This window comes from Berghia stephanieae, chromosome 4 (assembly GCF_034508935.2).
Source record: "Berghia stephanieae isolate SIO BIC M18660-M18661 chromosome 4, UCSD_Bste_1.3, whole genome shotgun sequence".
NCBI lineage: Eukaryota > Metazoa > Mollusca > Gastropoda > Nudibranchia > Aeolidiidae > Berghia > Berghia stephanieae.
In genome coordinates this window covers 85658840-85679760 of record NC_088363.1, presented here as the reverse complement: position 1 = coordinate 85679760, position 20921 = coordinate 85658840, and the positions used below count along the sequence as shown (strand labels likewise).

The window sequence follows — 20921 nt, the reverse complement described above, 5'->3', positions numbered from 1 at the left end:
GAATTCATGTTTACAGATGCATCTGACAGTATTAATTAGGAAGGTAGTCCTTTTTACGGCTAGATATAGACCAACAATGAATTTCAACATTTGACCGTTCTGGAATAAGAGTCACCGATATTTTGTTGTCAAAATATGAAACTTTGATAAACATGGAAATAGGTTGTCATTAGGTGCGAATAATGTAATGTAAAACATACCTTAAACCAATTTCTTTTTTAAAAGACTTTTTGCAAAATATTTTCTGAATTTCCTTAACTCGGAAATGTCTGGCTGTTACCGCTCTCTTGGTAATAAAATGGTTAGGTCTGGGTTTACATATTTTAGAATACTAATAGTAATAAGAGAAGTTGTAGTTTGTCAAGCTCAAGGCTCATCTTAAAAAGCTTTAGACAGTTTTTTCTCCAACTAAAATCTTACTATTGATCTATATTAAATGTATTTAACAGGCCGTGACCCCCCCCCCCCCCCCCAGCCACCCCCCGACAATCACCTTCTTGATCGCATCACATATTATTTAACCCGTCCGTCCAGCATTTCTTTCATAACAAAGTTCTGAAGTATGTATTTTGTACTATTACCATCATTCACATGAAATACGTATTGGATGATTTATTTCAATGTGCTATCAAAGCGAGGCCCTATGAGCCATCAACTATATCAGAGATTAATATGTGATTTTGGGATGCGCTATTTTCATGATACCGAGATCCAAACATGATGCAGTTACCAAGATAAAAATATTTGTCCCCCCCCCCCCCCCTCACTCTCTCTCTCTCCTCCTCCTCCTCCTCATCCTCCTCTCTCTCTCTCTTTCTCTCTCTCTCTCTCTTTATCTCTCTCCATCTCTCTCTTTTTCTCTCTCTTTCTCTCTCCATCTCTCTCTCTCTTTCTCTCTCTCTCTCTCTCTCTCTCTATCTATCTATCTCTCTCCATCTCTCTCTCTCTTTCTCTCTCTTTCTCTCTCCATCTCTCCCTCTTTTCTCATTCTCTCTCCATCTCTCTCTCTCTCTCTCTCTCTCTCTCTCTCTCTCTCTCTCTTATATTTCTTATTTCTCTTTTTCTTTAGAGAGAGAAATAAGACTAGACTCTTGACTAAAAGGGGATGTTTATACTTGACTCCATATTTCGTTAGAACCCCTCCCCTCTTGCTCCCTTTCTCAACACACGTTGGATTGATATTTCTATGTTGTGATTTTACACAAAGAATAGCGTCTAATCCGGGGGATTAGTTTTGCACATTTTATGATTTTGTGACCACGTGGACATTATACCTTTATAGTACACTCTCACAGACATATTAAACCGGGTTTTAAGTTTCAAAGTTTATTTAATCTTAGGCTTTCGCCAATAATTCATATAATTTGATGACAACATACATGAAAGTGAGAAAAAAAAAGGCAGATTGGTTCATCGGAACGTGTTTGGGGAAAAAAAAAACAAGATGGGGTTAAAAGTTTGATTCAAGGACTGTCTTGTTTGTATTTGCTCTCAACTGTTGTATTTTGTGAGTCAAGAGTGAATATAATATATTTCAAAATAGATGGAACATTGGCACAGTGTAACTTTTCATGTGATTAAAAGTGATTATAATAAAATAAAAATGAAGACTTATCTCATCTACAAATGTTACAAAACATCACTCCACGTGACTTTATTATCACGTTTCTGAGATCCGATAAAAGTTTTAATGTTCACATTTTCATCCAACCCCCCTCCCCCTCCTTCTCCCCGTCATTTTTCCTCTCTTCTTTGATTCTTTTCAATCTTCCCTATTTATATATACATAATACCTTGGTTACAACCCTTTAGAAACCGTATATTTTAGCCCATGCCTCAATAAAATTGAGGTTATCGCTCCATCAAAATATCAAGGTTTTCTTTTATAAGAAAAATGTTTTGATTCGGAATAAACTTAAAAGCTATTAAGATTTTTCTATCTTTCAATGGCGTGTAACTTGACAGTGAATTTGGCTGCTGTCCACCTTTGGATCAAAGCTTGGTCAATGCCATACTAACTATACAATAAGAGAAAAGAAAGAAAGAAATAATGAAAGATAGAAAGAAGTAAAAGTGACCTATGATGGCACTGCAAAATGAGCGCGGTTACGTGTAATCATATATATATATATATATACAAATTATAAAAATAAAGACCATGAATTAATCGTGCTCAACTTAAGGAGCTATTTATAAAATATTTCATGTTGATCATAATTATACTTGAAATATTATATATAATATATAATATATATATATATATATATATATATATATATATATATATATATGTGTGTGTGTGTGTGTGTGTGTGTGTGTTGATAGAGTTTTATATATATATAATAAAAACCAGGAAATAAATTGCTCGACCTTAATATTAAAGGAGAGGTAAAGATATATGAATAGAATATTTGAATTACTACTATGGATTCTTTCGGAGTAATTCAAATATTATGTATATGTATATGTATATATATATATATATATATATATATATATATATATATATATATATATATATATATATAAACTCTGATCAACATAACGGCTATTTTGGTTCATTGACTAAGGTGGAAATGGCTTAGGATGAAACCCTTGTGTTGATAAATTAAAGATGTACTTCAAAACAGAAGTTTTAATCTGTTTATGTTGGCAATGGTGTTATACAACCATTTGGACACACGCTACCCCGGTATGGCAAAAACTCACGTCATGAAGGAGATCCCAAAAAAAATAGTCATCATCGAAAATATACTATGTTTTGAATCTTTCAATTATCTATTTTTTCAGATATAAGGTAAAACCTAATGCCTAATGAACTCAAGTATGAATGCAGGCAAGGTGCACATACAAAGAGGTCTTATAACTGAACGCAATTGTGAGCCTGGTTTAACATTGTTGTAATGGAAAATATTTTGCGTCGGTTTGAGATTATTTCTATCACTACAATAAGACCATGACAACTTGGGTAATCGGACCTGCAAATAAGTGAACGCCGGTGATCATTATCATGACCAGGTAATAAATACATATCTCTGTTTAACAAATACTTGGGTATATTTATAAATCACATATTCATAAATAAACTATCTTCATTGCCTTAAATACCACGGCATGTATGGAATCAAATTGTAATCAAATTAATTTCCCCTTAGGCTTTTTTTCCTGACGTTCTTACATCATCCGTCATTGCCTATAGCCAAATATTTATTCACATCTGAGTGTTATAAGAGGTCAGAATCTTGCAATTATTATCGCCAAATCTGACCAATGTTAAAGGCCAAAGCACCGTACAGTAGACACCAACAGCAGCGAAGAGGATCTATTAAACATGTGCTGGAAAATACCGCGAAATAATAGCAAAATATATTGATACGGGAAAGGGTACCTGACAATTTATCATCATCATTCAACGACGTTTATTGAACGTCTGTATGTGTGGGGTTAGGGAAAGATAGATCGAAGTTGACATCACTCAAGTCTTTGTTATTGTTTTTTGCCATTCGCCTTTATGAGCAGTTACAGTTCTCACTAAACTGTATTTTAATAATAATAATAATAATAATAATAATAATAATAATAATAATAATAATCTTTATTGTCCAAATAGGCAATTATTGTTAGGTTACAGCTCTTGTAATAGGCGAAAAAAGTAATTAAAATAGTGGTAATAATGATGATAATAATACTGATAGAATGATGATAATAATAATAAAATAATAATAATAATATAATAATAATAATAATAATAATAATAATAATAATAATAATAATAATAATAATAATAATAATAATAATAATAATAATAATAATAATAATAATAAATAACCAGACTATAAACGTTCAATGTTACACACAGTTTTGTGTGTTGGTCCATTATACTTCCGGATGACAATGTTGTGAGCTTCTTAGCCAAGCGCATATAATCTATATCGAATGACTGTACGTAAGTTTGGTTGTCTTTCCTTGAGTTAGTCCTCTTGTTTTCTCTGTTTCTTTGACCAAAAAAGCAACAATACCAGATCTTCTGAAAGAGCTTATTGAGGCGTAACTACAGTTTCACGAGTGTTACGAGTTTGTTTATAAAAGGATGTTATCGTCCCTGCTGCAGTAATTCTCAAGACGGATTGGGAGCCAGTCAATATAGCATAGCTAATGATTTAATTGTCCTGTGTACATACTGCTGTGTTATTTCATTAGAGTAGCAGCAGTGCAGTTTCATGCGATTCTCCATATATAAGTAAGTCCTTCTCCATCAACTTTATCGTTCATAGTATTTTGTTGTAGAATCCAATATTCAATCATAACATTGGCCTTGACCTTATTATAAATCTTCACACATGATCATATTATTGTTTCCTCTGCCTTGTATGTTTGCATCTATTTACGTAAGGTATTGTCTTTAAATAGTTCGACGAAGAAGGGAATATTATATGGCGTACTGATATCACAATTTAACATCGTCGATACGATTATCATGCTATAAAGAAAAAAAAGCAGTCTTTTTAAAATAATGATAAAAAACATCATTCAAAGTTTGCTAGACATATTTTTTACTTATGTATGACAGATTTTTATCAATATTTTGTGCAGGAGCTAGATAGATATGCTAATTGAATATCATAAAGCACAGAAATCTTCTTTGGCCTTTTTTTTTTTTTTTTTTTTGTCACTCTGCCACCTTATGAAATAATTCTATAATGCGACAGGAAGTACAAATAGGTAGCGTTTTAAAATTCATGTTCAATTTTTTCAGCATTTAAAAATAATTGTCCAGACTTCCCTTAACCAAGATACAGAAAGTTTTCAACTTGCGTCTTATTTTCAGTAGTGTGGTGTGACTTGTGTACGAAATTGCCAGTCTTGATGAATATTAATGACCGATCGTAATGGAGCTGGAATAATTTATTTATTCACTCCCCACTGGTGTCAACCTCTGTCTCATCTTCACTCTCCACAAGGTGTCTTCTTCCTTAACCTTAGGTTCACTTTCCATTGGTGTCCACCTTCCAAAGTCCCGAGTTCAGCGCCCCCCCCCCCCTTCCCAAATTGTGTCACCCTCTCATAGCCCATGAATCATTCCCCACTGACATCAACCTCTCCAATTGTGTCCACCTCCCATACTCCCGGGTTGACACCCCAATTGTATCCACCGCCCATAGTCTTAAGTTCATTCCCCACTGATAACAGACTCCCATTAACTTGTCCCGGGTTCACTTCCCAATTTTGTTCACATCGCATTCTCCCGGGTTCACTCCCCACTGGTGCCCAACTCCCATAGCCCAAGCTTGAATTCCTATTGGTGCCCCCCCCCCCCCCCACCTTACTCATTTCGTGGTTCACTCCCCACTGGTGTCCATCTCACATAGTTCTGAGTTCAGTCCCAGCTGGGACCCACCTCACATAGTCTCTGGTTCAATCCCCACTGGTGCCCACCTCCCATAGTCTCCAGATCAATCCCCACTGGTACCCACCTCCCACAGTCAACAGTTCATTTCCCACTGTGCCCTGCTCCCAATGTCTCTGGTGCAATCCCCACTAGAGTGGATTTTAGTAGAGTTCGATGGATTTCGGTAGATTTCGGTAGATTTCGGTGGATTTTGGTAGATTTCAGTGGATTTCCGCATTCAGCAGTACCACTCTGCTGAGAGTATTGCAAATCAGTCTGCTACAATCAGTTATGAAGACTTGTCTTCTGATGTTTGCTAGTCCTTGCCGTCCGTAAATGTCAACTGTCTGCAGTTTCCTGTCTTTTGGCCTGGAGTTCGGGAGACGCAATCACATAAAATTCTATGTGGACTAAGAAGAGAAGGGTTTTAGGGCAGTGCCGGGCAATTATTGAATATTATAAACAAATGATCTTAATGAAATATGATTTTGCATCAGACAATGTATTTCTAGAAAGACTGGAGCAGAAACATCGGAGGTAACTTATTTCCAATCACGTATTCGTACAGTTGGTCTCTTCAAAACCAAGTGTGGATGCCGTCCCTCTTTGCGGCTTAGTTTACAGTATCTCATAGCGCCAATCGTCGGGAGGTATGGTCCTTTGTGTCAATGTCAAGCAAAGTCGGTGTGGTCAATTACCGGAATAGGTGACAGTGATTGACAAACACTGGCCTCAGCGACGTATCCCTTTGTAAGGGACTTCACAAATATTTTCTCACGCGACCCAGGTCTGAAGTTCTTTGCTATGAGCCACAAAAGATATTATAGTGAGATTGATGGTACACAAGCGCCTCTCTTCATAGATTCGCACTCTGTGAGAAAAAAAAAACAACTTTGTACAACGTGGCCTGCTCAAGAATGGTCTGTACGAATAAGAATGATGAATCCATTGAAATGGTCTTAAAACTGTGGATGGTCTTGCTTATGATATTGTGCTTTATTTAATGGCATGTCACAATATAATGTGGCGTTATTTTACGTACAAACGATGTTTCACATATTAGAATAAACTCGTAATAAAATTGTTAAAATCTAAGATATTATCATTTACTTTTGATAAATATATTGCATTTTTTTTTTGGGCTCTGTATAGATTTTATTATCAAGATGTCATGATAATTTTGAACATCTCCATGCATCGGCACAGTGTTTCGGAAATCCAGCCTCTGGCATGGATGTTTATTATTATCTGGAAAAAGCTACCAAGTGTGACCAACCAAAGAAAAGAACAAGTTCATTCAATAAATCCTCAAATCATAACTTGACAAACAGAAAACTATTTTTTTTTAAACTATTATTTAATTTCATTCTCTGACAGATATCGGATACTCTCGTAATCGCCAAACAACAAGCCTCGAAAGAACCAAGGGACGAGTTTCGTTTGGAACTTGACGCCAGGCCATACGACACAACCCCGTACACGTGACCTGATAGAAATCTTTAAACGAACCGTGACGGTAAATTATCATTCAACATGAAGTAAGTAAACGTTTACATTATGATACCGATATTCTATGGCATGCGATTATTGAAATAGATACATCGAGATGTCGCTTTTATGGCCAACGATTTATCAACAGAGATAAAATTGGCCTCATGAATAACAAATAATATGGTTGTACTTTTACCAAGAAGGTGTGACCCAAAAAAATTTACTAGACATTTTTCTTTCATAACACAGATTTCAATGTTCAAAAGAAAAGAAATGTAGTCCTTTAGAGCCGTAAGTAATGCCCATTGAGTCATATAGTATCCCGGGTTAAAAGGACAATAGCTATTGCTTGATGCCCTTCAGATACATCGCTAATCTATCACAAAGTAGTTTCTGGTTTTTTTTTTAATTTGTCTTCGGTTTATTGTTGTTGTTTTGTTTTGTTTTTTGTTTTTTGTTGTTTTTATTTTTTTTTTGGTTTGGTTTTTTTTTTGGTCATATTTTTGCTATTATTTGTTGTGTGTGTTTTTTTTTTTGTTTTGTTTTGTTTTGTTTTTTTGTTTTTTTTTTTGTTTTGTTTTGTTTGTTTTTTGTTTTTTTTTTTGGTTTGTTTTTTTTTTTTTCTTGTACCAGCTCTCCTAAATAGAGAACTGGTGAAATAATAGTTGTTCAACGATAATAAAAAGAAAACAACAACAAAAACAAACGACAGACCTAATACAATGTGAAGGGTATTCAAGTTTTATTACTATCTGTCAGAAAATGTCAAAATAAATCCAATTCCTGTATGCATGTAGCATCGAACAGTCGAAAGTCATCCAGCTCCTTGTCATCATTTATATATCCCTTACTCGAATCATTATGGGATAGGCCTACTATAATATTGTCCACAAATTTATGACCTCTGGATGGTCGAAATTAATGTCAAGACAACAAAAAGAAATATGTCAATTTAAAAGTAATTTTAGCCAAATACATTATCTATCTTTTCTTTACAAAATTGTGACACTTGCTCCATGCCTCTCATTATAACGATCTTGTATCCTATCGTATCGTTTAAGAGCTAATGGGCTTTTAAAAACTTGTAAATGCTCTTTGAAGTTTCATACATCGATAACATATTATTTCAGAGTTATAAAACCAACATTTTTAAAAATTGACAATTTTCAATACATATTGCTGTTTTAAATTATTATATACTGTCAAACCCACTACATCTTTGGTATAAAACTAATCACTGATATGTTCATCTCCGCAATATAGGCTGAATCTTGATAAAGTACTTTAAGAAATGTTCATGGCCGAATGAAATCAATAAGCTGGTTAGTAAATAGAGAAAATGAAGGGGGGAGGGGGGGGGGGGTTAAAATACATTCAAGAATCTATAGAACTTCTTTGTGTACATTGTTCGGTGCTGTTTCGGATTGTTAAATGGAAAGAGGTTCCGTTGGTTTCCTACCACCCGACATAAAGCTGTCCATGGCTGAAGCAAGGAGTTGGCAGTCAGAGTCGGCAATTTTGATGTCTTTGCAAAGCAGGTCGTCATGGAAAATTCTAGGCGTTTACACTGAAGGGCTATCTTGTGGGAAGACAGTCGGGGTGTGAAGGTGTTACTGTTAGCGGCATTCCCAGCGATGATCGCTTGACGCTTTCAATAGATATGGGAACATTCTTTCCACAACCATCGATTCCCGTCAGCAGCCCGGCTTTTGTTGGCAATTTAATAACCTTTCTTTGTAGCGTGGCTTAAAGTCTCTAAAGTCATTTGTACCTATAGGGAATGAGATTAGCGGAAAAGTAGCGTCCCTTGATTGGACGTCACCGGTGGAGAAGTATTTAGAGAGAGAACGTCATGTTGGTTTTGCGCATGCGTCTCTCGTCCTCGCTTCCGGTGAAAGCGACATGAGACACTTCACCGAAAGCGAGGAAGAGAGAGACGCATGCGCAAAACCATGTTGACGTTCTCTCTGTAAGGCGGCATCCAATCAAGGGACGCTACTCTTCCGCTAATCTCATTCCCTATTCACTTCTACACTATTCCTTAAGGTCGCCTCCGATTCTCCGCTCCTACTTTGGGAAGTGGAAAACCGATTGTTCCCTCACGGAACCATCAATCAGACACCTACAAATTTCGGTCAACAAAATCACATACACATACACATACACAGACATACACACACATATACACACTCATACACACACACACACACATACCCACACAGACAGATAGACAGACAGACAGACACAGAGAGAGAGAGAGACATATGCAGTCAGAAATTACAACATGATGCAAGAAACAGACACACTATAGTTCATAATGTACTGACGAGATTGTGACAAAAAGATCAGATAATTAATATTTGGCACAAAAAGACAACAGGATTATGTTATTGTAAAGAATCATGAGACGATTTAGCTTCCACCATCTTTCCTGAGTCGAATAATGGCGTATTTTAATCCTAAAGCTAAGCGATGACACCCACAGAAGTCATTTTGTCTACTCTCTCTCTCTCTCTCTCTCTCTCTCTCTCTCTCTCTCTCTCTCTCTCTCTCTCGTCACTTTATGGATAGTATGCGCTTGGCTAAGAAGCTTACAACATTGGCATCCGGAAGTATAATGGACAAGCACACAAACAAACCTCTGTGTAACATTGAACCTCTATAGTCTGATTAATACAGTTTTGTGAGAAATTTCTGCCATTTATTATTATTACTCATAAACGCGGATGGCAAAAAACAATAATAAAGACCTGAGTGACGTCAACTTCATACCATCTATACTTGTATTCTTTTAACCCCCTATACATCCTTCAGATTATGCGCACCAGCCATCCTTCCTACATTCCTCTCGTACGTGTATCATAACTAATAGTCATATGGAAAAAGAGCACGGTTCACTGTACTATCATAGTGATGCTATGCGTTTAGTTAAAATACTCACAACATCCGCCAGCCGAATAAACCGTACCAACTCTCAAAACGAATATGTAACCTTGAGCGTTTATAATCTGTGATTGATATGATTTAATGAGAACTTATCATCAAAACGGATGACTAAAACAATGACAAATAACTGAGTGACGTCGATCTCGTTTCGTCTATATTTGGATAAAATAAGAAAACGAATTGCCAAGGTGACGATAGTGGTGGTGGCGGGTACTCACAAACCGTAGGGCAGATTGTTGATTTGTATGTTTGGCATGAACTAAAGATGGATATCATGCAATCCGCCTCGGGTGAAAAAATTTCCAAAAAGGCGAAAAATTGGAGTGAACATTAATATTAACAATGCGACACACTGGCCAAGGGTGATACGTGTGAATTTATGGCGACAATGCATTAGAGAGAAGGCTAGTCGGGCGTATCGAAACGATAGGGTCATCGATGGACCGGTGTCCCTTACGTGATAAATAGATAGGAGTGGAAATCAGGTGTCAGTTTTCTCAATGAACTCTTCCTTGTCAGTTTCAGGAAACATCAAAGCAAGTTTGATCGTTTACAGCAAACAGCAAAAATCTGCCTTCATTCTTCACCTAGCATAATTCAAACGTGTTTCATTCTATTTACCACTATGAAAACCTGTCACCACTTTCTTATTGTTTTCTGAAAGCAACTCATTTTTGCAGGAATGGTCAATTGACTCACTGTCATACCCTGACAAAACGTCATTTTAGATATCGGCCACTTTATTTTTCATTCGTTCTAGTATCGTTGAATTGAGATGACGAAAGTTTTTCAACTTCCGACGAATTAATATGATCTTAAACTTACCAAAATATCTTAAACCTTACACTTCTTCTTAAGTATTTCAAACAAGGTGAGCTTTTAAAAGCTTCGTTCTGTCTGGCCATTATAAAAAGAGATGTTTTATTAGTATAGGTAGTAAAAGGCCAGGAGGGTGCACGTCACCAGCATGAAGACAACGTATAAAAGCACTCAATAAACTATAATGTCTGTTTTCTTCTGGATTAATTGACAGTGTAGGATGGACTCAATACTAAGGATTGACGAACTTTGGTGAGTCTTGGTGAAAACCAGTATACGCATTCTTCTAATTAATGAAATCAAGAGGGGTATGAATTACAGCCAGAGATAAATTAGGCAATAATTTATCTTAATTAATTACTCATACCCCTGGTTTAGAATCGAACCGCAGACCTCTTGATATCCTGCAAGCGTGTCAATCACTAATCGTTGCAACATATTGCGGACATCTCAGGAGACATTTCGCTGGCGGTCCTTTGCAACTATTTCAAACAACAACATTAGAAATTCGTGGTATTTCATATTGACATGTAGATAGCTTTATGTTCATGCAAATTGACTTAAGTCTTCAAAGTCATTTACGTAGACAGTGATTTAAGTCATAAAATTCGGGAAACGGTTCGATTTCATGTACTCGTATGTTGTTGGTAATTCAAGTGGAATGTTGGATTAGAACTATTGATGGAGATAATGAGTCTAGATTGTTGGGTCCATCATTATGAAACACAGCCTGAGACTATTTGAACGAGTTGAACGATTGATTTTGATATTAATTTCTAGTCGCGGTTTTTATTGACCCACGATTGTCAATAACAATTTCATCTGCTATAAATCATTTCTGTATCTACATCTTAGTTCTTAAAATCTGTTTCTTTTTTTCTTCAATTAAATCCGTTTTTGAATACATATGTTCCCAAGGTTAACTTTGCATGGATTTTTTAAATATTTGTTTGGGTTCAATTTTGAAGTTACAAAGATTACGTTGTCTTTTTTACCTGGACAAAGTTTTTGTTTTGATGTCTTAGATTATTCTTTAAAATATCCAAAGCATATTTAAGTGTTATACAATCAATGATTTGATTACAGACTATAGGGAATGCGATTAGCGGAAGAGTAGCGTCCCTTGATTGGACGTCACCCATAGTCTGTGACGTCACCGGCGGAAAAGTTATTAGAGAACGTCATGTTGGTTGTGCGCATGCGTCTCTCGTCCTCGCTTCTTGTGGCAAAGTTTGCATATAATTGCGGCGATCAAATTGCGATCAGTGCAGGTGGAGGCTTGCCTGATATCCCAGAATCTCTCCGGAAAATTGATGGAGTTTTCCACGAATAAATGTGGGCATGTCCTGTTGCATCTGCAACGTCCACAAGGCTGTGTCTTACATTGACTGTGGGCCATGTCCATGGGCATGCGGCTCCTAATGAGCATGTCCCTCAAATTAGGGTCCCGTCTGTAAGCTGTCGAAGGTGGTTTATTGAATATATCCCTGCTGTCTACATAATCCTGGAGAATGTAACGATTGTTGTTTTTTAAGATTTTGATGACTTTCTTGTTGTGTGCGTGACTTGTGATGACGAGGATGGGTCTGTCTGTTTTTGTTGTTTTCGTTGTTAGTTGGTCTCAAGGCAGCCTCCCTAGAAATCTTACGGACCTTGTCGACCGCTTGTATCGATATATGTTCAGGATGTTGGTGATACGGAAGAAGTCAAGCATTTTATCCTTCTCCACTCTGAAGTTCTCATCATCATGTCAGTTTCGTCTTAATCTGAGCAGCTGTGACGCTGAAATCGAATTTTTGCATTTGGTGATGAATTTGGGATGTGAAGACGGGTAGAGAAGGTAGCTGTGGTTGTCCGTTTCCTTGTAGTAGATAGAGGTCTTGAGTCCACCTAGGGTGAGGGAAACAGCACTATTCAGGAAGGCTACATGAGATGTTGATGTGTGATAAGTATATTTGATAGCTGGATGGAAGCTGTTAAGGGCAATGATGACATGGTTGAGTTGGAGATTAGTCATGTTGGTGTCGTCATGTTGCCGATGCACTCTTCGTTATATCGTTTGAAAAATCCTGGGTGTTGGCCGTCGTATTGGGAGAATACTACCACAACCACTACTGCTGCTGCTGTTAAACTGCTATTACCATTAATACTTAATATTTATACTACTACCCCTACTGCTTCTAAAACGCTATTCTAAAATAGTCTACATTTTATTCTATTTTACACTCGATTCTGCACAATATGTCCCCCCTTTTTAGACATTGTCACGAATTGCACACCTTTTATTAATATTTATTGTCATATTTTAATTCGTACTTCCTTACAACGGGGCATTCTATTTCCTGTCCCATCATTGTTTTTGTTTATTCACCTTAACTACGCCGTTCACACAAATCTCATTCGTTCTTAGTGTTTTATTTATCTTGTTTTGTTGATAAAGGGGAAACCCGAAACGTCCACACTGTCTGTCTTCGTCTAATAAATTGGAGCTTACAATTCAACATTTACCGTTGTTTTATTTATATATAATGCCAATGTCAATGACTTTACTTTGTTTTTTTTTATTTTTTAATTGGGACATGTTTATCACCAACATTTATTCTACAGTACATCCTTTCTTTTAAAAATATAGCCTTGTGGAGAACATTGTGCTTATTTGAGTCAATAAAAAAATTGATACGGCGCAAAACTCTACTGAAAGATTTGAAAAATAGAAATGTATTTTTTACAGATAGATAATAATAATAATAATAATGCTGAAAACTTATATAGCGCTATAACTCCGAGACACCAGACTCTAAGCGCTTAAATTACAAATTACTTTGGCTGAAACATACTCATTCACACACAAGCACACACACACACACACATACACACACACACAACACAACACACAACACAAACCAAACCTATCTTGCTTCTCATACCATCTACTAAAATCGAAACAAATATGTTTTAAGCGAACGTTTAAAAATAGACAAAGATTCTTTTTCACGAATGCTCTGCGGTAAGGCGTTCCAAATAGAGGGTCCGAAATGAGAAAAGGATCTCATTCCAGCATTTTTCCGAATTCGAGGGACAACTAGTTTTGTGGAATCACTGGCCGAACGTAAGGGGCGGGGTTTTGAATATCTTTCAATTAGTTCTGAAAGGTAGGAAGGGGCAGTACCTTCAAGACAACGATACACTAAAACACAAGCTTTGAATTTAATTCTTTTCCCAACAGGCAGCCAATGCAGGTCATGAAGTAGAGGTCCGGCAGAGTCGCACCTACGCTTCATGAATACTAGTCTGGCAGCGCTGTTTTGGACAATCTGAAGACGTTTCAGATTGTATTGCGAAACGCCAAACAACAGAGCATTACAATAATCTAATTTCGATAGTACGAGGGACACAACCAGGTGCTTGGTCACATCCTCAGATATGAACCGTCTAATGGAAGCAATCTTTTTTAGTTGGAAAAAGAGAGATCTAACCAAATTATTAACCTGATGCTCCATCGACAGTCCAGAGTCTAAGAATGTGCCAAGGTTTTTCACTTTGTCAACAATTTGAATAGAGGCATCCCCCAACTTCAAATCTGTTTCACTTTTCCACTTCCTGTTCCCCACATACAGCACCTCCGTCTTATCATCATTCAGTTTCAGTCTGTTCTCATTCATCCATTTCTTAACACTTTGGATACAATTCTTACTATTGGCTGATACTTCTTGTAAATTTCTCGTATTGGAAACGCAGTACAATTGCGTATCATCAGCGTATTGATGGTAAGACAGACCAAAACTTCTGATGATTTTAGACAGAGGGCCAACGTACAAAACAAAAAGAACGGGTCCAAGTACTGAACCCTGGGGAACCCCACAATCAAGAAAGATTTCCTCCGATCTATATTCATCCACCGTAATAATCTGTTTACGATTAAACAAATATGATCTAAACCAATCAAGCGCTGCACCAGACACACCATAAGTAATTTCAAGACGTTTGAGAAGAAGATTGTGATCAATAGTATCAAAAGCAGACGATAGGTCAAGCAAATTCAGCAAAGAACATGAACCATTGTCTATAACAGAGAGGAGATCATTAACAACCCTAACAAGTGCGGTTTCCGTCGAATGATGTTGCCTATAAGCAGACTGAAATTTTTCTTCAAGACAATTATTTTTAAGATGAGACAGTAATTGTTTCAAAACAAGCTTTTCTAAGATCTTAGAGAGAAAAGGAAGATTAGAGACAGGGCGATAGTTTTTTAAGTTCTCTTTATCGAGATCAGGTTTTTTCAAAAGGGGTTTGACATGAGCAACTTTGTAAATGTCTGGTACAGCACCTGATTGCAACGAATTATTAACAATACATGTAAATGGTGTTAAAATTACATCAATGCATTTTTTTAAAATGGCAGTATTTAAGGGGTCTAAATCACAACTTTTAGTTGGAGACGACATAATGCAATCACATAAGTCAGCTTCAGTAATCATTGAAAAATGTGTTAACGAATCACCATGAAATGTGTCAAATGTTGTATGGATCGATTCAGATGACAGTTCTTTCCTGATGGTATCCGTTTTTTTCTTTAAAATATTGACCAAAGCGAGTTGGTAGATCTGCACGATCGATTAAAGATGGGAGAGCTGGTTGCGTCTGTTGTCCCAGCAGTTCCTTGGTCAAGGCAAAGAATTGTCTCGAACGTCCCACGTTTTTGAGGCTTTCTTCATAGAATTTCTTTTTGGCCCTGAAATTGACGGCTTTTGCATCATTTCTAGCCGCGATGTATCGCTTCTTATCGACAGCATCTCTGGACTTGAGCCATTTTCTTTCTGCCCGCCTCCTGGCTAATCCATTCAATTTTATTTCGGTATTATACCAGGGTGCTTGACGTCTCACTTTTACTGCTCTAGTTGTTAAGGGAGCATGCTTGTCCACCGTACCAACAATTGACTCGTGGAGACCATTCGCATCATGTTTATTTTTAGATAAACAGATAATTTGATTTCCTTTTATAATTTAAAGTCAGTTTGAAAGTTTGTTAAGTCAAACAGATATCATAAAAAAAATTACCGAAGACACTAACATCTCATGGCCACACCCTCAACTCTATCTGTCCAGTAGAGTCCTTACTTCCGTTGTGTTTAGCGGTGATCAGTGTTGTTATGTAGTAGTGTGTTCTCATTGCGTGTATGTGTTTATATGTGTGCGTGTGTGTGTGTATGTATGTGTGTGTGTGTGTGTGTGGTGTATACATGTGTGTGTTTTGGAATGTGGTTGCGTGGAAGAAAAAAAAAAAGGGGGGGGGGTGTCCATCAAGTAGAGAAATTCCTGAGCAAGGGGGGAGGGGGGGGGGTGTGTTTGCTAGGAACTATCAGATTGGCATTTTTTCAGCAAATCGTGGCATTCATAGTGATATAATTCACTTTATCACATGACGGTATTCGGATTTACAGAAATTTTAAACAAGTTTCACCGATTAACAACATCAACTAATATTACTGTCGTTTTTATGCCATCGATGTGATAATTATTGCCCTGGGAAATATTTAGTTAAACGTTTCGGCAAACTGTCAATTGGTTCTGTCTAGCTTCTAGCCCGAACAAACCAAAAGTAGACAGATTCGGGGACTTGATATTTTTCGCGTCCGCTTCAGATTTTCATTTGACCTCACATAAGTAAAGGGGAGACATTCCGAAAGCTCCTACATCCCCAGTACTCATTCAATTTCTATTTTCACCGTTGATCTTTTGTCAGGCGTTTATTTATTCAATTTGTCATCATATAAAAGCGTTTTAAAAACTCTAGAACAAACCTTGATAGATTTGTGAAAGTTTAAAATTTCCTAATTTGACCATTGTTTTGATTCTCGACCGCCATTTTAATTTGGGAAGTATTGAAGGTAATGCAAGGCACTCCTAAGTAAAGCGTGGTAAAGACTTGCGACTTATTGATATTGATATCTACTGACTGATAAACTAAAATCATGCCGAATAAAGCATGGCAGCGACGACAAGCACATCGATTAAAATGTGCATCTAATCGTAATCAAGCTAATCAAGAAAATGATTCTGGCTATATCGAATGAAAATAGTTCTTTCCCCGCGAAATTGCGGGCTTTTTACTAGTTGTTTTAAAACAACAAAACAACAAACAAACAAACAAACAGTGGTCCACCCGTTCTGGCAAGTAGACAGGTATCTACTCAAGATAGCTCAGGGCTGAACACATTAATATTCTTAAAATATATCGAGGTTTATTGTACGCCACATTTGATGGGACTTCGTTGTGGTGGATGGATTAAACAGTACTCATCTTGGGGCGTAAGACAATGGGAGCCATTCGTCACATAAGACATCGATATCATGAACAAGCGGGAAATCACTCAACCGTATCAGGGCGACCCTGGGTTCACCTTCTGATTGGATATTGACCTTTGACACGAATCATAACTGGTTCCTTTTGGGTATTTTTAGTTAAATAATGTCACCTAAGACAATTTTGCTACTTTGACGTATTTCTTTGAAAACTGGAAATTAATACCTTACGACGGATCTAGCAAACAACGATAGACATCCTATTTAAAGGGTGGCACGCAACGATTACTGCCTAGTTTACTAATAATAATAATAATAATAATAATAATAATAATAATAATAATAATAATAATAATAATAATATAATAATAATAATAATAATAAATAATAATAATAATAATAATAATAATAATAATAATATAATAATAATAATAATAATAATAATAATAATAATAATAATAATAATAATAATAATAATAATAATAATAATAATTAAGTTAATAATAATAATTAATGATAATAATAATAATAATAATAATAATAATTAATAATAATAAAATAATAATAATATGATAATGATGATGATGATGATGATGATGATGATGATGATGATATATGATATGATAATAATATATAATAATATAATAATAATAATAATAATAATAATAATAATAATAATAATAATAATAATAATAATATAATATAATAATAATAATAATAATAATAATAAATATGATGATGATGATGATGATGATGATGATGATGATGATGATGATGATGATGATGATGATGATGATGATAATGATGATGATGATGATAATGATGATGATGATCATCATCATCATCATAATCTTATAGCCCCGGGTTCACTCCTCACTGATGTCCACCTTCCAAAGTCCCGGGTTCACTCCCCACTAGTGACCATATCCTATGGTCCTGCCTTCACTCCTAAGTAGTATCCACTTCTCAAAGCCCCATGTTCACTCCTGCGTCTACCTCTCATAGCCTTGAACTCCCCCCCCCCCCCCCCCCCCCAACTGGCGTCCACCTCTCATAGCCTTGAACTCACTCCCCCACTGGTGTCCACCTCCCATAGTCCCGGTTTCAATCCCCACTGGTATCCACTTCCCATAGTCCTGGAGTTCCCATCCCATTGCCCCGGGTTCACTTCCAATTGTTGTCAACCTCGCATAGTCCCAGGTTAACTCCCCATTGTAGTCCAAATCCCGTGATCCCGGGATCACTCGCCAATGGTGTCCACCTCTCATAGCCCTGGGTATAATTCCCACTGGTGTCCACCTCCTAGCCCTACGTTCACTCCCCAGTGGTGTCCACTTCCCATAGTCCCGGGTTCACTCCCCACTGGCTTCCACCTTCCATGGTCCCGGGTTTATTCCCTCACTGGTATCCATATCTGGTAGGCCTGTGTCCACTCCCCAGTGGTGTCCATCTTCCAAAGCCCCGGGTTCACTCCCCACTGGAATCCATAGCCATAATAACCCTGGGTTTGATATCCACTGATGTCCACCTTCGGTGGTCCCGGGTTTACTCCCCACTGATATCCATATCTGGTAGGCATGTGTCAACTTCCCAGTAGTATCCAACTCCTGTAGTCCTAAGTTCTCTCCCCACGGTCTCAACCCCTCTCACTGGTGTCCATATCCGGTGATCCTAGTTCACTCCCCAGTTGGATCTACAGTCATAACCAAGGTTCACTCCGTACTGGTGTAATCTCCCATTGTCCCGGGTTCACTCCCCAGTCCACCTCTCATAGCCCTGTGTTCACTCCCCATTGGAGCACATATTTAGTGGTTCCACATTTACTCACTAGTGGTGTCCACCACCCACGGTCCCGGCTTCACTCTCCACTGGTGTCCATATCTGGTAATCATGTGTTCAATCCCCAGTGATGTCTATCTCTCAAAGCCCCGGGTTCACTCCCCAGTAGTGTCCACCTCTCATAGCCCCCTGTTCACTCCCCACTGATGTCAACATCTCATAGCCTTGTGCTCACTCCCATTGGCGTCCACCTTCCATAGTCATTCTGAACTTGTGTCCACCTCCCAAATCCCGGGTTCACTCACCACTGGTGTCCATATCCGGTGATCCTGTGTTCACTCCCCACCAGTGACCACCACCAGGTCCCTGGTTCAATGCCCACGGGTGCTCACCAGGGTCTCAGGGTCAATCCGCACAGCCGTTTTGATTGGTTGTAGTGAGGGCCACGCCTCTTTATCATCTGATCAGAAAATGAGCAATTTATTGCAGTACAGCAGTAGATAACATTGAGCTCTTTTCGATATAAACATTACTTTGAATTCACTTATTACAGTGAAAAAATTGCTTTCCATTATTTACACCGGGTTTACAAGACACAATTTTTTTTAAATACCAGAAACTATTATTTCAATTATCGATTGATTAAGTTGACCCCTCTCGAAACCTGTCAAAATGACTTAAATCTGAAACTTCAAACAAGACTGATTATAGTGGCAAGGGATGGCTTCATAATTCTTTATTTCACTTTTGTTTCATTTGTGATTGTCAATTAAGCTTAAGATAAGTTAAAATGCTAAAATGAATTGAATTTGTACATTTCAGGCGCCACAAGACAGAAGTGCCTGGAGGCGGCAGCCCAGATGGTGTTGCATTACGACAAATCAATTTCGTCAACTCCAATGCGACGAATACAACTTCGACGCCGGAAAATGGCCAAGACAGCTCGGTCATCAATATTAGCAACGGTAAAGACCGAACCAACCTGGCCTTTGTCGGAGATGAGCCGAATGGAAAACTTGACTCTTTGGGTAAGATAATAAAGTATAGAATAGTTGTTTCCATAGGCGAAACAGGTGTGTGTGGGGGGGGGGGGGAGGAGAGAGAGAGAGAGAGAGAGAGAGAGAGAGAGAGAGAGAGAGAGAGAGAGAGAGAGAGAGAGAGAGAGAGAGAGAGAGAGAGAGAAAGAGAGAGAGAGAGAGAGAGAGAGAGAGAGAGATGTGTGTGTGTGTGGGTGTGGGTGGGTGAGTGGGTGGGTGTATGTGTGAGTGCTCTCAAAATAAACTTTTAAATATTGATCCCAACCGATTCGTTTTCCTCATATTATCCTTGCATGTCTTTGTTGCGGCTTAGTTGTTAAGAGTTGTTGATTTTATCACGGTTAGACTTTGCATGTATTCAATTTTCCTGATAAAGGAGCTATTTGGTTATCTTAAAGTCTTGGAAATATGAGAGAAAGCCCTTTCACCTTTTCAGATTCTTTAGCTGTCGAACTCTCGTGATGAGAAGAGTTAGTAGTTGGATATTCTCTTAATGTCTTTTTGTACCAGATAATATTCAATACCATTCACTCTGGAGTTTAGGGTTCAGGACGTGTGCTTTCGATTGAAATACTGACTGTTCCTCGCCAACGTGGAGAAGAGGCATCCCAAACATTCGTTTCAGCCACTTTTGTGCCATAGTGGGCTAGTATGTAATATGAATATTATAGTTTTTGGCCAGTGGGACCCAGGCTGGTGCCAAGGAAGACTGATCGTTGGGGGTGGAGTTTTTTCTTGTGTTTTTCTTTCTTGCTTTATATGGAACTGTTTCATACACATTTATTGTTCAGATCATTATCTTTCATCGGTGTCTGCTTCCTAGTGTCTCAATTTAATTTAGTCAAGCACGTTCATTAGTGCATTTATCGAAACAAACGGAAAGAGTTAACAGAGACAATAATAATTCACTTCCTTAAAAAAAATATCAATTTTAAAAATGTTGCAAGAGTCATCACAAACATCATGAAATGGGATTTATTTCCTGGCGGGATGAAGTGACTTCCTTTCCAGGGTATTATGCTTGATATAGCTTAGAAAGTCTAATGTCGGGTTTCATAACATATGCCTTATTTAATCAGAACAGCTTACTAGCACGTAATTGAAGTTCTGATAACTGAAAGCAGGGCTCAATTTTAAACCGGACTATTACTATTAGT

The 20921-nt window shown here is 37.4% G+C and overlaps 1 protein-coding gene across 2 annotated transcripts in view; it reads left to right on the top strand.

Moving 5' to 3' along the window:
- The first annotated feature begins 4024 nt into the window (after positions 1-4024).
- The window catches only part of LOC144971454 (solute carrier family 4 member 11-like), a 47712-nt gene continuing 30815 nt past the window's right edge, over positions 4025-20921 (top strand). Inside the window, exons 1-3 of one of the 2 annotated variants that reach the window (XM_078912374.1) lie at positions 4025-4240; positions 6767-6927; positions 19550-19755. In XM_078912374.1, the coding sequence (XP_078768500.1) occupies positions 6923-6927; positions 19550-19755 (211 nt within the window). In that variant the 5' untranslated portion in view covers positions 4025-4240; positions 6767-6922. Of the gene's footprint in view, positions 4241-6766; positions 6928-10617; positions 10898-19549; positions 19756-20921 lie in introns of those variants that run through there. The other variant, XM_078912373.1, reaches the window with a different exon arrangement.